At 45.1% G+C, this 20106-nt stretch overlaps 1 protein-coding gene across 2 annotated transcripts in view; it reads left to right on the plus strand.

Annotated features, from left to right (window-relative positions):
* The window catches only part of LOC102568629 (UDP-glucuronosyltransferase 2C1), a 77351-nt gene that overhangs the window by 51606 nt on the left and 5639 nt on the right, over positions 1–20106 (plus strand). For both annotated transcript variants that reach the window (XM_059722177.1, XM_006268478.4), the window contains exons 2-5: positions 12132–12280; positions 17407–17538; positions 17963–18050; positions 19489–19708. In XM_059722177.1, the coding sequence (XP_059578160.1) occupies positions 12132–12280; positions 17407–17538; positions 17963–18050; positions 19489–19708 (589 nt within the window). The remainder of the gene's footprint in view (positions 1–12131; positions 12281–17406; positions 17539–17962; positions 18051–19488; positions 19709–20106) is intronic.

Below are 20106 nucleotides of genomic sequence, written 5' to 3' on the forward strand. Positions count from 1 at the left end.
GATCAGAAGCCCTAAAAGGTAGGCCCCCACTAACACTCCAACAGGAGCTGTTGAATGCTCAGTCCCGCTAAGACCAGGCCCCAAGCTGAGGTGCCTACAATGGGAATTGGATTTTACTCTCCCTGGCTTTAGCCTCTCAGCTTTGAAGACAGAAGCCTCTGTAGCATGGGCAACTGGTGCCTCCCAAGTCTGGGGGAGCACCCATAGGTGCTGCCAGCGGTGTCGGCAGAGGGGCCAGAGCTGGCAAACTCCTGCAGGCAGCGGCAGCAGGGCCAGAGCTAGCAAGCTTCCATGGGTGCTGCCAGCAGCAGTGGCGGTGGCCTTGTCGGAGGGGCACGTGCCCGCCCCCCCATGAGTCACCTATGCTCTGTAGCAGGGGTTGGAGTCATTTGTAGCCAAAGTCCTTCCCACAGGCAAGCAGATTCGTCTCTGGTGTAACTTGGTTTAAGGCAACGGAGTTACACAGGGGATGGTTCTGTCTCAGTATCACCTTCAGAGCTGTGTCCCAGATGTCTTGTAGCATTTTGAGCATTTCAGAACAGGATTTAAAGATGGCAAGAGCACCAGTGTCTCACATAACTTCCGGTAGTGGCATGTGTGTGTATAGATTTGTCTTTGTTGTTTGGTGAAGAACACCACATAGTTGAGTCCCTTGGCACTTGATTTGTCCTCAGGCTCTTGGGTCTTAAAGCTCCCATTTTCTAAATGGACTTGCTGGCAGCTTTTAGACACCGGTCTCCAGTCTTCAGTGCTGAAAGCTGTTAATTAAGCATTGCATCAGCTCTTCCCCTTGATTGAGGAATTTTGCAGTTTGAAATATAGCTGGGAGGTCCCACAAACTGAGATCTGATTTGTTTTCTTTTTTCCTTCTCATCTACACTTGGGGCCAGATAAAACCCATTGAAGTCCCTGGGCGGGGGTGGGAGGGTGGTCTTCATTTAATTCATTTGCTTTGGATCTAGCACCAAATGTGGATTTATTTATGCAACTAATTATGAATAATGAGGCAAAAGAAAAAGACCTAGCTAACACTCCCTAAAATTCTCCCAGCGAGAGCCCCAGCTCCTCAGATTGACTCTCTCCACTCCATAGTAGTTGTTTCCTTTTAAAATGAAAGTTTACATAATAACACATTTGCAGTCACTATGAATGTGCCATGGTGTAATGATTCAGGCCCATCATTTCTTAATCAACACCCATGCAGAGTTCTTTATGTCTTAAAGGGATACAGATAAAAAACAAGGGACAGGTCTTATCTGGTCTAATCTGACATAGTTCCATCCACATCAAGAAAGATACCTCAATTTGTGGCAGCCAGGGCAGATCCAGAATTGGCAGGTGCAGTGATATAGTTAATATCCCCCCCACTTCTTCTTCTACCCCAGATTTTAAAACAGTGTTTCTATCTGGGCAATGCTGAAGGAGTCGATTTACTTAATGACTCATTATAATCTACCTGATTCCTTCCTTTCTTCACTCCAGGGGTATTAACAATCCTCTCTTCTTTTTAATGGTCTTGATAATCCACTATCCTTTCTTCTTTCATTTTGCTGTCTGTTGGCTGCTCCTGGCAATACTGCTTTTATTTTACAGCTCTGCAAGGCTAATGTTAGCTCTATCTACAAACATTAACTGGAGTTTGAAAATATTAACTCAGGTGATCACTCCAGTGTGGAAAAACTGTCAGTGAAGTATTGGGTGTACCGTCAAGAGGCTGAAGAAGGCTAGATTTTGTTCTATGAATCTGAGTAAGAGATGCATATTTAATTTTTAATTGACTTCAGGACTAATGAAAAATTTTGGATTTTTTTTATTTTGTGTTTTGGTTTGTTTTGTTTTTATATAATATAGGAAATGAATGCACCTTCCAATAAAGTTATATATTTTTTTCCTTCAATCTTTAACTGAATTATGTAGCCCCAAGCCCCTCCTGTATTAGTAAAGCTTTTAGTTTCTTCTTAATTAGAGAAAAATATGTGTTGTGTTATGACATGTGACAATACATCACACAATTGGCAGGTCCTTTTTCAAAATCCTAGATCCTTCCCTGTTGAGAGTGGAATATCTGGCTCAAGCATTTCTTGAACAAGTTTTCTCCTGTCATTTGTAAGGGTGATCAGATGGTGCTGCATGTCATTTTCTCTTTCTCTTCATGCCCCTTGTTTACTTTTCACCTTTCTCTAAATATGGATAATTTACTTATAAAACTCTGTAGTCCTGACCTTACTGAGCTTCACAGTCTTGCACAGTACTGCAAGAAAAAAAACAACCTGAGGGATATTTAAGAATCAGTCATTCCCCCTGAAACTGTAACCTAGCTAGTGGGGGTATTAAGGAAGTCACAACACCACGGACTGTCAAGCACTCCCAGGACCCCCGCCACTGGCTGGGTTAAATGCATTTGTTTGTTGTCATGGCTATTCTGCTATCCGGATCTGAACTAGTCTTTTTAAGATTGCAGTTGTTCCTTTTGTTTGCAGCGTAGAGATAGCTTAAATGTTTGGAAAGTGGTCACGTGGGCACATTGCAAGGAAGCACATGCTTTAATCTTTTCCTGATTTGGGGCCCAGGAGTAGGACCTGAATTAAAATTAAAGTTTTTCTATCTACATAAGAATGTGCATGATGCAGACAATGAGATTTGGGATTTCCTTAAATTCTTTTGTTTTTCTATGGGCTTGTGTGTTGCAAGTGCAATAATATGTGATAGCCCGACAAGGTTCCTTGGGTGAATCTGATATCTTTTATTAGACCAACCCAAATAGTTGGAAAATAATTATTAAGCAACCTTTCGGGTTCAAAACCCCTTTGTCAGGCTAAGGAAGTTTCAGCAGTTGGTGTGTGCTCTTCCTGGATAGAGTGAAAAGTAAAGCCAGCGGCTGGGCTGGTATGCATACAAGACAGGTAGTCAGTGAAAATGTAGATTGAATCATCGATGGGTGAGAGACAGGCTATGTGATAGCCCTGCATTCAGTTTAAGTCCTGCTTTCAACCTTAGCCCCCTGATTCGACAGGCTACAAAGATTACACGCGTGCTTCACATTCACGCTGAAGTCAAATGGGTAGATTTTTCAAGTGAGGTGACGTCCTGCTGTCAAAAGCAACAGTGGGCCAGATTTACAAAGGTGCAACTACTGAAAAAACCTTTGTGAATCTGGTGGTCAGTTACCATTTGAAAATTGGACACAGCCACAGGTGGTCTTTAAAACTTCCCAGTGAAACATCTAATTTAAATACTTGTATGTGCAGGCTTCAGGGCTAACCTAGTGGCACATTCACAATCTGCTTTCCCTCGAAGTGTAAGTAAAAGTGCTCCACGATCAAGAGCAAGGCATCCAATTAAAGCTGCCCATTGTTCCCAAGACAGTTCCAAATTTCAGGTTCCCTAAGGACTCCATAAAACAAGACTTTTGCCCTGATTTTGGAAAGTTAGACCTGGATCAGGGCAAGGCAGTGCCTGCTGCATCTCCTGAACAGACTCAGCGTGATTTTGTTTGGTACTGCAAGAACAGGGTTATATGTTACTTTTGCTGACAACCCCATGAACAGGAAGCAGCAGAGCTGTGTTCACACAATAACATACCTGAGCTCATTAACTTTGCTGCTGAGCAGAGATAATTGCCCTGACTGTAACAGTGCAGCTTCAAGAACCAGCTTTGGAAGTGATGAGAACTGCCTTTGCTTCTGGGGGTCTATGGAGTAACTGGGACAGTGCTCAGAATTTTGCTTTCTGCAAGTTGGTTGCTTTACATCAGATAGAAGCTCAGGCCCCGGGGGTCTACGCCATAGCTGACAGTTAACCCTAAACCAGAGCTCCTCAGCCTTACTCACATAGCCACAAAAAGTATGACTAACAACAATATTGACTGTTTTTATCTGGAGATATCAGAGCATTTTAAAAATGTGGGGAAGCAGTATTAGCCCTCTTAGGTATAACCCTTGGCCTAGCTAAGTATGGTGACACTGTAGTCTTGACAACTTGTTGAGATGCATCATCAATCATGATATGCTTTCCAAGCTGTGCCTATGCAAAAATAAAAGCAAATAGGCAGGATTATGAACTGCCCAGCAGGAGACTCCTTTACCTTCATACCTGTCTAACGTCTAGGAGAGTAATCGACTACACCCAGTAGAATTACTCTTCTCCCATCCCCTGACCCCATTTCTAATGACAGCCAGTGTTACAGCAGCTAGTTAGGACTGGAGCATATATAGCAAAAGATCCCAGATTTTACTGGTGCATATACTACCTTCATAAAAACATAGCATTTGAAGTACCACGTGCAAAATTTGTTCTTATTGTACAGACGTCGTTGTAACCTTCCCAAAGGTTAATTATTTCCAGACTCAACAGAGGAAAACAAACACCACACATGCATGGTGTTCAATTCTAACATTCTTTTTAGACGTGTCAAATTGGGATAGAAAACCTGAAGGGAACACAATGAAGCAGCCACCAAAGGACGTGAAATGATTCTATGTCAAAATGATGTTTGGGTCTTCTTTGGTATACAGCCAAATGACATTAGTGGCATAACTTGTCCCATTAGTTCATCATCTCAGGTGATTCTTTTCTGGATTACACTTAAACATGAGCCAAACTTTACTTACCTTCTGGTAAAAAGTAGATCAAGAGAAATGCAAAATAGTGTAAGTAGCTCTTGGACAAGAGGGAACAAAGTGCCAGTAATGAGAAAAGAACACTTTCTTATCAGAACACAGTTGCCTTAGACCATGTAACACATAGGTAAGTTTTATCAAAAGTGTAGTTCTACTCTGAGGTTCATTCTACACTTGTGTTAAATGATGATTGGTGAAGAAAGCACAGTTTGTCAGAGATATACAGTGCTGGAGGGTACTGGACACTTCCAAACTCGGTCCGTTATCAGGTTAATCTTCTCTCTTTCAACCCAGAATCACTGGCCTGTACTTCATTAAACTGAGCTTGAATCCACCACCATAGCAATTCAATCATCTCTTTTCCATCTAGAGTGTCTTCTCCTGAGCCCTGATCATTCAGCTTCTGGGAAAGCATTTATCAAATGTGATGATCAGATTTAAGCCGTGTAATCTCATGACAGCAATTAGGTCAGGATAAAGCTTCTGTTAAGCTTCAATTAGGACATTTTCCAAGACAGGGACTAATTGGCAATTTCCCTTTTCTTTTTCTGCTACAGACTACAGTTTGTTTACCATGGTCCTTGTTCTGTATTGAATGTTTAAATGGTGTCATTTTCAGTTCTTGCAAAATGATGCTGGGAGTTGTAAATAAGTGAGCTAAAATAGGCTAGCACTCCCCCTCCCTCCTGGTTTCTCACCTATTGTATTCTAATTACTCCTTTCACATCTGATGAAGTGAACTTGCATTCATGAAAACTTGTGCTCTCTATAAATCTGTATTTAATTAGTCTGTAAAAGTCCCAGTCTATCCTGCCTTCTGACTGATTTACAGACTAACACGGCTAGCTACCTCTCATAGGCTAGTTCTTGAAAGCTGTAACTCATCTGCAAAGGATCTGATACATTCAAAACTAAAATCGCCAGAGCAAATTGTACCTCCAAGTGGAGTTCCAAGAGATGAATCAACCCCTCCCTATGCAATAACCATCAGTTTTCAGTGGAGAAGAGACTTTTGGTGATTGCTTCCCGTTTTGTTGCATGAAAGTAAAAACAAGCAGAAGTCTGTTGCTTGTGCTTTATTGAAACCACCCTGCCTCGCTAATCAGATCTGGAACAACTCTCAGACTGACAGGTATATCAGGCCTTATGATGAGCACTGTGGAACATGAATTTAGCCTCTGGCATCAGTTTTTTTTTGTTTTGTTTGTTTTTTAACCAAACCACTTACAAGCTTCCAGTCATTCCCCATGGTGCATCAGAGTACACACTGGAGTAGTTTGTTTTCTCTGTGCTGTTTGGTATATTAAATATCCTTTGTCAGCTAAAAATTAGGACCATCATGCCTCGTTACAGCTTTACCGAACAGAGCTTCCCTCTAACTTCCTTTCCTAGTTCAAACCTTGCAGACCTAAGGATATGAGCAACATTAGTGACATTAGTCCTCTTACCTAAGTGCAGTGCAAAGAATGTACTGTGGCTTATGCCTTCTTTGAGCATTTCCTTTGCTAGACCAGCATGTCTTGAACTATCCTTACTCCCTCTAGTTAGATAAAGAATTGGCTTCAGCTTCATCCATAAGAATTGACTCTACCATATCTTTTGCTGCAGGTTGTACAAGAGATTCACCAAGAGTCTGTGGTTTCCCAGTGTGAACATTTCAGAAGCACGTTTTTTTTAGGGGTATCACATTGTACTGATCCCTGCATCTCCAGGAATTGGCACAGGGAGCTGGCAAGGGAAATTCCCACTTTTATATAGGGTAGCTGCGGATTAGGGTCACAAGCCAACGGGCTAGGGGGAAAGGGACAGACATAGATGAATAAACATTGATATTAATGTACAGACACTTAGGATCCAGTGTTACCCAGATCATAGGCAACTTGTGGGTAGGCTAATGAAAAAAGAAGCAGAAACAGGTCTACAGCCCAATCTTTTATTTGCTTGCACTTTAGAACATGAAAACAAACATTTATCCCAAAGTCTATCTGGTGACCTGTGACAGCACAACATATATTCTCACCTATACCAGCTGAGGAGACTCAAGAGGTGGGAGGTGGGTGGCATGCAGATTGGTAGCAGGTTTTGTTGAATTTGCTGAATTCTCAGAATTTCCCTCCAGCCTATGCCCAATATTTATGCATGGCTGGTTTTAATATTTTAATAAATGATCTCTGATTGGTTTGATTTATATTTATTTGTTTCACTGAAACATTTGGAACTGGACTGAATCAGATCTCTTGTGGACATGGAAGGTGTCAATTAGTTGGAAAATATCCTTGGGAAAGAAGGAGGGTTTCTTATTTCCTTCTCTTCCCCATTGTGGAATGTGGTTCCTGTTTCTTCTTTACCTTACTTTACTGTCTTTTTTGACAAAGCTGCTTTTCTTTGTACAAATTATCTAAACATTTAAAAAAATGTATCTATTATAGCAAAATAACAGCTAATACATTTGGTTACATCAATCAAGTAGTACTACTACTACTTTAAGATGAAGCTATGATATCGTATATATGGATTATTTAATGTATGGTCTTCCCTTATCTCCTTTTGGGCCTTGTGCTTTGTTTAATTGGTTTTGGTGGTTTCCTTTGCTTGCTGACCAAGTTAGCAGTTACATTTGCAAAGATTCACACTGCAGTTACTCAAAAACAGCCTTTGAGGCTTCTGTTTAGCTTCAGTCCTGCAGCTTAGCCTAGGCCTTTTGAGAACGGCCAAGGCTGGCAACACTAGGTAACAGGTAGTAAAAAATGACCCTAGGGTAAAATCACTCAAGAACAGGTAGCATGTAGGGAACACTAATACTGTGGTATATACACTTGAAAAACCTTAAACCCTCCCACAACTCCAGAGGAACTCCCAACAAACCTCTGATCCCAAAATGCTTTGTTGCTGTCTGCCAGGGCTCCCACGTCTGAGCCCTGCTGCAGCTCCTAGCCTGGTTCTGCTGATCCTTCCAAGTCTCCGGCCATGTGTCTCTCTCAGCCACGGGTCCCATGCTCCATTGCTGCTTTCCTGCTTCCTCTCGTCCCCTTCTGGGAATTGTAATGCATGTTATGGTTCATTTCTCCAGTCCCCTGGAAGCTTCTGAGAGCTGTAGTTCACATTACAACATTACAGTACATAACATTCAATATTACAGTCCACTACAACATTAAAGGGGTTAGAGATGCTTTTTAACTGTGTTTCAAGTCACTTTGTTATTTTTAAAGCCCTGTACAGTGGAGAGCCTCTTTGCTCAGTGTAAGGGATGCAGTTTAACGTCTCCTAGGGAGTTATATTTTCTGCTTTCTTAGGTAACCTTGACATTCCCACCCTTTAATTATGTGAGGCAGCACCTTGCCCTGTCAAGCTGTATCTTGCCATAATGGTGGTGAGAAAATCCAGTTAACCAACTCTGAACATGATGTGACAAAGGGCTGACAAAAGGCAACTTTGTTTGTTCTAATCAGGAATTGAAATACCTAGCAAAGTTTACTAGTAATGGCCTCAGGCCTCACTGTGTTGAACACTGAAAAGCAGTTCCTACCCTGACATGCTTACTGTCCAAGGCAGGGGTGGGCAATTATTTCGGGCGGAGGACCACTTACCCAGTTTTGGCAGGATGTCAAGGGCCGCATGGGTAGCCCTGCCCCTTGACAGGTGCCCTGCCCCCTGGTCACCATCTTGGGACTAGTGTCCCAGGGCCAGCACCGGTGAGGCCCAAAGCTGGGCGCAGGCTGGCAGGGGTCTGTGGAGCCGGGCTGGGCTGCACCAGCAGGGAGAGAGGGGAGCTGGTTCGGCTCCATAGAGCCCCTGCCAGCTGGGACCCTGCACTCTTGCAACCCTGCTCTGCACCCCGTCGGCCCTGGGACACCAGTGGGGGCCCTGTGCTGCCACTGGCTCCTGTGCCCACTCACACCCAGTGCCCCCCAGCCCCATGGTACAGGCAGGGGTCAGCACACAGCCCCAACCCCTGCTTGCTGACAGGGAAGAAGCTGGTGCTGAGCACGGGGAAAAGTGGCCCCTAGCCCACCCCATGGCTGGTGCTCCCTGCTCCAGGTGCTCGCAGCCCATGCAAGTCTGTCTGGAGCAGGCACAGGCAGTTCCATGTGGGCTGCAAGCAGCTGCAGCGTGGGGTACTGGCCATGAGGCAGGCGAGGGGCTGCTTTTCCCCCCTTGCGCTCAGCTTTTCACCGGGGTCCTCCCCTGTCCCCTCCCCCCCCCCCCCCCCACACATCCTTACCTGCCATTCTGGCCAGGACAGCCATGTGGTCCCAGGTCAGAAGCCCCTGCTGGGACTTCCAGCTGGGGGGCGGGGCTGGGCAGGCCCTGCTGTTGTGGGAGCCCACCAGGCTTCCCCTGGGTCCTACTTCCCTTGGTTCCTGTCATTTTTTACAGGAACCAAGGGCAGATAAATATTAATTTTCTAAATTTTTTAGAGGCCCCACAGGCCAGATAGAATGGCCTTGTGGGCTGGATCCAGCCTGCGGGCCATATTTTGCCCACCCCTGGCCAAAGGCCTGATCTACATACACATATGAATCAGCTTAAGCAAGGGTGTAAGTTTATATTGGTTTAGCTAAACCAGTGCAACTCTGTGTGAAGATGCTCTTACATATGTAGGCTGAGCTGATGCAGACAGACTCCTGTCAAACTGATCTAGTTAATTTGTTTAAAACTGGACATGATTGTCTGTACACAGAAGCTGTGCTATTCTAACTGATACTGTATGCCTGTCAACTGGTGGTTCTCAACATTTTTGGCTTTGGGGCAAGCACCTCTCCATACCTTGCTTGAATTTAGTGGCACCTTAGTTGAGAACCACTGATCTAGCTGGTGCCAGGTAAGGGCAGTGGGGTCTGCATCTAAATCCATCATGCCCTGCTCTTTCCATCTCTCTGCCCCTGTCTATACCTGAGGGGACAAGGAGCTGCTCCGCTGGGATCTGGCATGTTGGAGACTGGAGCCAATACCCCCACAACTCCTCCAAATAGCCCTGGGAGTGAGCGAGGAACAGGGGCAACAAGCCACCCTGACAAGCATGGTTCCATTACCATGTCTGCCTGCCTGCCTGTGGCAGACCATGCTGCTCAGATCATGGTTGTTGCTGGAATGGGGACTAGGAGAGCCACAGCAGGAGTCCCCAGAGGAGCAGCCATGGGTATCTCTTGTCCACAGGATGCTGGGGTGGGCACAGGTGGCCAGATGGGAAGAGAAGAGTACTTCCCTCAGGGTCTGGGCACTGCAATGCCCTTAAAAGGATCTTAAAAGGCACCGTGGTTGAGAGTCACTCTCATGGTCAAACCTAAATTCACAAGATAGTCACAGGGTCTCAAGAGGAACAGAGCTGAGGCAACTTGCCAGAAGTTGTTGGCAGTGGATTTATGACCCAGATACCTTATTCTGGGCGGACCTGAATTCTCAGACTGACCACAACCTCTTCCATTTGATACTAGGTAAATGTTACTGATACACAGTGAGAGCAGATAAGTGTAATGCAGATAAGACAGACAAATCCTACCCCCCCCCCCCATTATATATTTACCAGTCCTGGGGTTCACAGAGAGATGGTACATGTGGTCAATATATGAGCTTCACCCTGTGGTTCTTTCTTGAATGTCAGATGTCAGCAGCCTGGAGGTCAAGGACCAACCCCCACTTCCCTCTCCCCACAGTGGGTTGGGTGAGTTGGGCTAGTGGTGCGCCCTCTGCCCATGGTTGCCTTGTGTTCTCCCCTTGGGGACCTTTTGCTTCTCTGAAGTCCCTCCTTTTGTATCCTTTTTCTCCTCTGATGACTCTTCATTTCCAGATACCATTGAGTGGCTTCCCTGTGGTCATCATACTGCCCACATTCTGTTCTGTCAGCATATTCCTTTGTTTTCAAACCCATCACATGCAGACATCTTAATTTGGCCACTTACTGGTGTCTTAATTTGGGTATGCCCCGGCCTCCTAATTTGTTCCATCTACCAAAACCAGAAATCCCGAAGGCTCTGCGTCTTGTCTAGTTCACAGTGACCATGTGGCAAGCATATCTTTTGTTAAGGGAATACTGTTCAAGTTTCCCAACCTGATTGTCCGTTGGCCTCTGACACGGTATCTGCCTTGAAGGCTGTGAACCTTTGTCACAAACAGGCTTTTAGAAACCAGTTAACCCTGTTGGCTACAAAGGACCAACTCACAGGATCATCATAAAATTCTAGTTGATTAGACGGATGCAAAAGTCAGATCATAAATTTTGGGGCTGATCCCCTCAAACACACATACATTCACTCACACACACACTCACAGTAGCTAGCTATGAACATTCAGTACCGATGTCAAGATATACCTATCTCCAAGCGCTGGAGTCCACTGTTGATGGCCAGTCGAGGCTTCTTTCAGTGCCATGTGGCTTCAGAAGGGGGTTGCCAGCTGGCTCTGCCTGGGAAGGCAGGGTGCTGGTCAGGTCAGAGAGGGCACCATTGGGGGTCATTCTTTGCTGCTTTTTATCCCTCTCTGGCAGACTTTGGTGACTCCCCAATTTTCGGGCTTACTCAATCCAGGGACTGTTGACCTCGTGGGACATCCCCCTTGGTGGTTGCTGGATGGCAGCTGTCAGCCCCAGGGGTCACGTCCACAGGTACATGCAGTCTTGGAAGTCCGTTGATGAAATTTGATTAATTCACTGCTGTGATTAGTTCAAACCTGGGCTTCTGTACCTTTAACAGTGAAGTTTCAGGGAGTTCCTGGCTCTGTATTCATCCTTTCCTCTCCTTAGTTTGTGGTTTTGTAGGTGTTAATTGCCGCTCATTCACTTATTATCCTATCTAGTTACTGTGTTATGCAATCAATCAAGATTCATTCAGGGACCCAATCCATACAAAGAAGCTGTGGTTTGATTCCCGCCCTTGCTAACACTGTTACATAGTACAACTTACTTTTAAACTTGAAGTACATTTGTTACAAAGTTAAAAAGCACAGAATATAAAACATAAAAGGGTGAAATGCCATGGCACATACAACAAATAGACCAAATACAAGGGAGGGTGGAGGGGGGATAACGTACTGATGCAGAAGAGCGTCTACAAACTATATTTTTATTACAAGTACACCTTATATAAAAATAATAATAATAATATAATAGAAGAGGGAGGAAGGAAGAAAAGGTATAAAAGAGAAAGAATACCCAAAAGGGGGCAAATACTGCAAAAGGGGCTTTTTGCCATATGGAGGGGCTTCACATTGGAGGGGGTGGGGCAGGCAAAAAACGGTTTCTTGCTACAACCCTTGCTGTCCCCCTGGACCATTGTTCTAATACAGTATCTACCTACCTACAAACCAATTCCTAAATGCAAACCTCTAAATACCATTTTCTAGCCATCAGAAGTCACACAGAAGCTGGTAGAAGAATAGATCCCCTAAGCCTAAAATGCTAAACTTCACTGCTTCATAACAGTGGCCAGAATTTCCAGATCTTAAATTCAGGGCTTGTAGCCTCCACTCCAGAAAGAATAAGACAATTGCTAATATGGGCTTCTCTTTTGCCTGCAGGAAGGCCCACCACACTGTGTGAAACAATGGGGAAAGCAGAGATGTGGTTGATCCGAACATACTGGGACTTTGAATTTCCTCGCCCATACCTGCCCAACTTTGAGTTTGTTGGGGGACTCCACTGCCAGCCTGCGAAGCCATTACCTGAGGTACCCTGATTCTCTCCATCATCATGCTGTTTGTCTGCCTAGCCAAAATGTGACTATTCCTTTCTGTGCTCTTTGACTGTGGGCTCAGTACCCCAAGACAGGTCACTGAGAACAATGGAAGTTTTGGAAAGGAGAACTTTAGTGCTACTTATTACTACAAAGCCAAATACCCCATTCCTGATTGAAAACACAGGGCCAGCTCCCAACCTATGATGCTTTAGACTGTAGATTCTGGCCTATAGTCAATGACTCACCTGCTTGGTAGGGAGTCAATAGTTAAAGTGTAGTGCTAGTTAATCTGGTGCTCAGTTTAAGAAAATGTGAAGCCAGAGTGCTATCACCAATCATGTTTTTAGTTATGCACAAGCTTTAACTGCCTTTAGAAAGCAAATAACAGCCAGTGTCAATTTAAATGATGGACTATCCTATGAAAAGCACATCCTATGCTGCTAATCTAAGTGTGATAGATTAGATTAGCAGCATAGTAAAAATGGAGGCTGAGATTCTCCAAAGGAGCTAGTGACCTTGCTGTCTTGAGGGTCTTTTGATGCCTGATCTGATATCTTTTCCCCACTTTCCGCCCTGAGGTGTGTGTACACCCATCATTTCCTGTGGACCCTGGTGCAGCTACTTACAGCCTCCCGACTGCCTGCCACACCTGGCCCAGGTTCTGGGCAGGCCCCTGCCACCCACCATGGAGCCTGGGCTGCTTGCAGCGGGTTGCGGGGAGGCTGCAAGCAGCCCTGGTCTTGCTCCTTGTCAGCAGCAGGTACACACAAGCCTTGAGGCTGTTTACCTGGAGGTACGCATGCCAAGCAAAATGGCTTCATGTGCCATGCTCTAGCATGTGTGCTGGAGGTTGCCAACTCCTAAGCTATGTGTTTGCATTGCTTACCTTTGCTACAAAGCCTTTGGATATGTCCAGTGAACCTTCCCTAGCTGGCTTGTTTCCATTAACCAGCTACAGGGAGCCAGGGAGGTGGCAGATTGTATACCAACTGAGTTTCACTGCAGTGACTTCACCTGGTGGGATTGTAAGTTCCCAAGGACATGCTGAAGACTAGGTCTGTGCGAAACAGCACCATTCTGCTTCAACCTGTGTTTCAATGGAACAGTGTTTCATTTCGAATTTTGTTTCATTTCAAACACACTGTTCCATTTCATTTCTTCGAAACTGTTTCGCCATTTCAACGCTTTCGATGTTTCACACACAGGCTATAATGGAGAAGCACAAAACCACCTATAACTTTGTCATTTCTTGCCTGATTCAGATGAAACTTGCAGAAATGGTAGCCCCTTCTGAGGGCATGGAGCCTGCCAAGTTTCAAGGAGATAGGTGCAGAGGGTTCTGGGAAACTGCACCTCAAGGTGTTGACAAGCAAAACTCCTGTCATTTGCCAGCAGCCTCCTGTCATCTGGCAGGCAGATTGGAGGCCCACCCACACCCCGAGAAGGGCTCTGCCACACTCCTCCCAGGAGTGCAGGCCCCTGATCTGCTTGCCAGATCACAGGAGGCTGCTGCTGCCTGCTGGGACTGGCGCTGGGCGCAGCCCACACCCGGTGCCAGGAAGATTGGTGCTGCTGCTGGCCCCAGTCAGCAGCAACAGCATGCTGTCATCTGGCACGCAGATCCTGGGGCCTGCACCCCTGAGAGGGTTGGGGGATGTGCCAGAATCCTCCCAGGGGGTGCGGCCCTCGGATCTGCACTGGGTGACAGGAGCCTGCTGCTGCCGGCTGGGACCAGCACTGAAGCCAAGTGAGCCCAACTTCAAAACTTGAAATGTTTCAAAATTTGAAATGTTTTGAGTGCCCTTTTTTCATTTGCAAGCTGTTTCAAAGGCTTTTGTTTCAGTTCAATTTCACTGTTTCAAGCTTGAAATGCATCAAAACAGCTTCAAAACGAAACACCTGGAGAAATTTCACGTAGCCGTATTGAAGACCCTTCTTCATGCAGCCAAGAGGCTTACATATCGTTTAGATCTAAGGAGACAAGTCTTACGATGGAGTGGCCCTTATTGCTGCTGTGAGGTGATGGAGGAATGGTGGTGTCTTGCCCTTGGATATAGGTATCTGCTGCTGGATTTCAATGGGGTACCCCTAGGCAATGCTGCTGCTGTGCCCCTGGGCTGCCACATGGATAGCCAGAAGGGCTATAGTCACGTGTATGGGATCTGTGGGCCATACTTCTTGAACCTTGGGACCTTTCTGAGAGGTCACCCAGTGTTCCATCTTGTTGCCCCTCCTGTTCAAAATGTATCTGAGACCATTGGATGAGAGATTTGGAGTAAGATTTCATTAGTATGCTGATGACACCCAACTCCAATCTTTCTCACATCTGACCCAAGCCTCCAGTCTAGATCCTTATCTAGTGCCTGGCAGCAGTTGGGGATTGGATGTGGGTGAAGCAATTGAAGCTGAATCCAGAGAAGACAAAGATCATGGTGGTGGGCAGACCTCATGCCTTGCTGGGATTGGGACACCCATCACTGATGGTGTTGCACAAATTGCTAGTTTCGTGCCCCCGGAGGCTTTGTTCAATTTACCTCAAGGAGAGAGTTACACACTCAGGCTGGGTCCAACTCGAGTTTATTGTTTGCAAACAAGTTCGACAACGGAGCTAAGTGCTCAAAACAAAGTTGACCCCTAGCCACGCCCGAAGTTACATTTTTATAGCTCTCATGAACAAGATTCCATTGTGGCAATCTGTAATTGGCTACAGTTTTTTGCAAAGTTTAGTACATGCATAGTTCTAAAACGGGCAAGTAACAAGGGTTGCAAAATTTATGTGCAAAGCAAGCAGTAACTAATCTTTGTGTAACATTTGTTCAGACTGTTCCTTACTATGCTACTGCTTATTTAATACAGGAAGAAAGAAGAGAAAAAGAAACAACTTACAGTTTTCAGCTGTGAGGCCCTTTGTGTAGTGAGATTACAGTTCTCAGCTGTGAGGCCCTTTGTGTAGTGATAATAAGGGATCATGAAACATTTTTGCCACAATGGGGTTCCACCTCCTTTTGTCACTTAGGTTCAGAGCCTTGGAGTGCTCCTGGGTCCTCTGCTGCACCTGGATTCTCACATCACAGCAGGGGCTAGGAGCACCTTTCACCAAATCTACCTGGTGAGAAGGCTGCAGCCTTTCTATAAAATATGGATCTGTTCACCATCCTTCATGCTCTTGAAAGTTCAAGGCTAGACTACTGCCATGTGCTCTTTGTGGAGTTACCCTTGGAGACCAACTGGTAGCTGCAGCTGGTGCAGAACTTGGTGACCCACCTTGTGACAGGGATGGATTACTGGGAGCACATTTCTCCAGTGCTCCAGAGCCTGCACTGGCTTCCAGTGATCTTCTGGGTTCAGTTCAAAGTGTTGGTCTTCACCTATTAAGTCCTAAACAGTCCAGACCCAACATGCTCAACATGCTCAATACTGTATAAATATATACTTTACTTTGGTACTTTATTGAAAGCCACTCTACACCTAGAAATCAAATAAATCAATAAATGAACCTGAACATGGCACCACACAAGCATGCCCTCCATGTGCCACCAGGAACATGAGAGAAGGCAGGACACTCTCATTTGAGGTCACCCATTTCTGGAACTTTATCCATAAATCTGAACCTGACTGTGGCCATGCCCTGTTAGTAGATGTTAGATCTCAGTGGCGAATTTAGGCATCTGGCCAGGGTTCCTGTATTTCAGATGGTAGATGTAGGGAGAAGCCATGGTCTGTGCTTCCAAACAGATCTGTTCACTCTAATTGATGTGACATGTGCCCCACTACTGGGAATACAGAAATGAATGATTAACATTGATAAAGCAGCAGCTTTGGGGAGTCACAGAGGATGCTGCTGAGTCAGAGAAGATGCTGCAAGTCTTGCTTTCAGCTGTGTCTTAAGTAACTTCTCCTGGAGCAGTGAAAGGCAAAGGTTTGTGCCTTGTGAAATGGGTGGAACCACACTGATGTGTAGATCAATGGAGGATCTATCCTGCTTGTTCTTTAATTTCAGGTCTGCTTTTCAAGCCTTTAGGCGCATTATCCTGACGGGTGGCATTATTTGGAGAGACAGCGCTGCTGTTCTGAACCTTTCCTAACACTAATTCCACCTTGTACCAGATAGGAATGAGAGAGTTCATTCATTTCTTATAATCTAGTGCAGCTGTAGACATCTATTAGTAACAAGTGAAGATTTTAAGGTGCTTTTCAAATCAGCCACCTACAGAATCTTTTATTTTTAAATCCAGACATTAGATTCTATTACGACTATCAGAGCAATGGTTCTCAACCTTTCTAGAATCAAGACACCCCTCGATAGACTCAAGGCAGTCCTTAATAGTCTCAAGGTACCTCCCAATAATCTCAAAACACCCCTTGGAAAAGGCCAGCTTTAGTTTTCACTCCTTTTTGAACTACAGAAAAATAATAGAGCAATTCTTCTATTGTAAATAACTTGGAAAGACCACAACAGGTCAGGATCTTTGGGTTTATCTTGTGAATCTTGTGTGGAAACCTATTGTGTGGCACTCTGTGGGATACGTAAAAGGATCTCAAGGCACCCCAGGGTGCCTTGGTTGGTTGAGAATCACTGAGCTAGAATAGGAGCTCCCTATCAGAAACCTTTTTCCCATGTAAGTACTTGTAGGGTACATCTACATGTGCCTTAAGTTTACTACAAGTTTACTTGTAATAAACTTTACAAGTTTATTACTTTACTACAAGTTTACTACAAGTTTACTTGTAATAACAGGTACTAACTTCATGCGCTGTAATTGGCAATACTGCACAGTAGCGCTGGTGTGCGTCTTTTAGGTGACAGTAATGCACAGTAGACTAATTTTACTGTGCATTAGCACATTAACATGGCTTTCACTGTTATGTGCTAATGCACAGTAGAATTAGTCTACTGCGCTTTTAGCGTCTCGTGTAGACGCGCCCACACACAATGATCAAATTTATCTTCTTGCCTCCCTTCGATAATCTAAGTAGATCAAGTGTTAGCTATACATCAAACTACTCAGGTTGCATGGTATATTTATGTTGAGTATATTGTCCCTGCTTCAATAGCACTATAGGGTGCTGCTTCTTTACAAAATAAATAAAAAGGCTTTTTTTAAAACTCTTTACAGGAAATGGAAGAATTTGTCCAGAGTTCAGGGGAACATGGCATCGTGGTGTTTTCTCTGGGCTCAATGATTCACAACCTGACTGATGAGAAAAATAACATGATTGCTACAGCCCTCAGCCAGCTTCCGCAGAAGGTCAGTTTTAGATGGGACCAGGAGCATTGCTAGAGAATCCCTACAAGCCCGAGCCCCCAGTTTTCAAACTTCATTGCCTAGCAGGTAATATTATGTGGCCCAGTTTGAAAGTGGACATATTTCCAAGGAAGAAAGTTTGAGCCCTCAGTGACCACTGAGAAGAAAGTCTAGCATTCTTTCACTTTTTTCAACAGAAGCACTGGCAGGTACTTTCCCATCCAACACTGAGGAGCATCTTGTAAAGGAGATGTGTTGATCACTGAGGCAGCTCAAAGACACTTGAAAAAACAAGAACCTGATCCCAAATTGTTTGAAGTCATAGGAATGACACTTTCAGACTCTGCTGGGCTTTGGCTCAGGCCCAAAATCACATTTATTGCAAGTGGAACTACAATACCTTTATCTTTACATATTTTTGTTCTAGGTTCTTTGGAGGTACAAGGGAAAGAAACCAGAAACTTTAGGAACCAACACTAGAATTTATGACTGGATACCTCAAAATGATCTGCTCGGTGAGAGTTTGATTGTGTCAGAGCTTTCATAGGCTCCCTCCCATACTGTTTCCATTTGCAGCAAAAAAGATTAGACTGTGCATCATACAAACAAATCATGCACTTAATGTGTCCTCACTTTCACATGAAGTAACCCAGAAGTCACCATTGTGTCCAAGATATTGAATGCTTAGTTATTTAGAGAAAAACACTGATGCAAAATTGATCACATTTCATGATGGCAAAGTCGGACTGCCCAGGTAATGTACTCTAGGGACCTTTCTCTTTCTAGTAACTGGTTCATCAGTGTGGTTTGTCTCTAACAGCTTCCAACAGCAGGGCTTAGTCCTTTCAGTATGAAAAATGTATTTCTTTAGTTCAGTGGCTCTCAACCTTTTTATACTCAAGGTGCCCCCTGAATAGATTTGAGGCACCCCTTGGAAACAGACAGCTTTTATTTTCCACACAGGCATGCCCTCCATGTGCCACCAGGAACATGAGAGGAGGCAGGACACTCATATGGGGGTCACCCATTTCTGGAACTTTATCCATAAATTGGAACCTGACTGTGGCCATGCCCTATTAGTAGGTGTTAGATATCGGTGGGGAATTTAGTCATCTGGCCTAACAGGACTACAGAGCAGTAATAGAGCAGTTTTGTCTGTCACTAAGAACTCAGAAAGATCACACCTATGGATTTCTATTTGGAATCTCTGGGTTTATCTTGGGAATCATGTGTGCACACCTAACAGTTTGCACACCTAACAGTTTGCACACCTAACAGGATGCCGTGGCACCTTGGTTTGGAATCCTTGCTCTAGCTGTACAAATCCAGAAGTGCCTGGCGGCCCCAGTGGGATTGGTCGTACAAGCACAATGGAGAATATAGCCAGGCTGCCTGGTGCTGAGATCAGTGCAGATCAATGGGGGTGCCCTTCACCTGGTGCCAGCAAGAAGCAAGTGAGTGCAAGAGTGAACCAAAGATATTAGCTTTGGGTTCCCAGTCATGAGAATGGCCACGCTTGTCCTCAGCTTTGTGTCCTGAAGGAGCACCGTGCAAAACCAGGGAGTAGAAGCATTGGTTTACCCCTGGTACCGTGCTACTCAGTGTTTGATTGCATGTGTGAGAGTAGGGAGAGGTTTCATGGAACAGAATACTGAGAGAGAGAAAAACTAGAGCAAATGCAAAGGAGAGCACCCCACATAACACTGAGGCTGGAGTTTCACTGGGCTAAACTGGAGAAGCAGAGAGGTGACTCGGGCTTGATTACTGCTGTACAGCCATGCAAACACAAATGCTGGGAAGAGAGCCATTGTTCATCTGAACTGCTCTTTGAGAGCTGTCAGAACTATTCCCTCTTCAAACAGTCCTTTCCCAGTTAGCAACAAATAGTTACTTCGCTTTCTGGAGTCTGAGTCTTCCTGCCATAATTGTTCCTCCAAACTTCTGTCCTTCCAGGCCATGCCAAGACAAAAGCCTTCATCACTCATGGTGGAACCAATGGGATCTATGAAGCTATTTACCATGGGGTGCCCATGGTTGGCATTCCCATATTTGCTGACCAGCCTGACAACATTGCTCACATGAGGGCCAAGGGGATGGCAGTTGAGCTGGATTTTAACACGATGAAAGCCCAAGACCTAGTTGATGCAGTGAACATGGTCGTTAACAACTTCACGTGAGTTCAATCTCTGCTTAGGGGAATGGGACCAGGCTGTTTAAGCTCCATGCTGTTGATGCGAGATGCCCCACTAGCTTCCACTTCTGAGAGAGTGGACAGATGCAATGTTTGAAACCTTTCACATTACTGTATAACAAGGTTTGAAAAGTTTAACAAAAATGGAGTGTTTCAGCCATGGATTGACAGATAGACACCCCCCCCACCCCCTCACCCCCGTTGTCTCTCCTGGCTGGAACACTTCAACATCTCTGCTGCTCCATGCACCAGTGTGGTCTCCAGCCAGGGGGTGCAACAGGGGGTTGTGGCCACCTGAGGCTTCACTTCCACAAGGCTGGGGGCATGGAGCGGACTCTCAGTGTGGCTCTGCAGGAGCTGTAGCTCCTCTCTCCCCCTCC

The sequence above is a fragment of the Alligator mississippiensis genome, chromosome 2 (assembly GCF_030867095.1).
Source record: "Alligator mississippiensis isolate rAllMis1 chromosome 2, rAllMis1, whole genome shotgun sequence".
Taxonomy (NCBI): domain Eukaryota; kingdom Metazoa; phylum Chordata; order Crocodylia; family Alligatoridae; genus Alligator; species Alligator mississippiensis.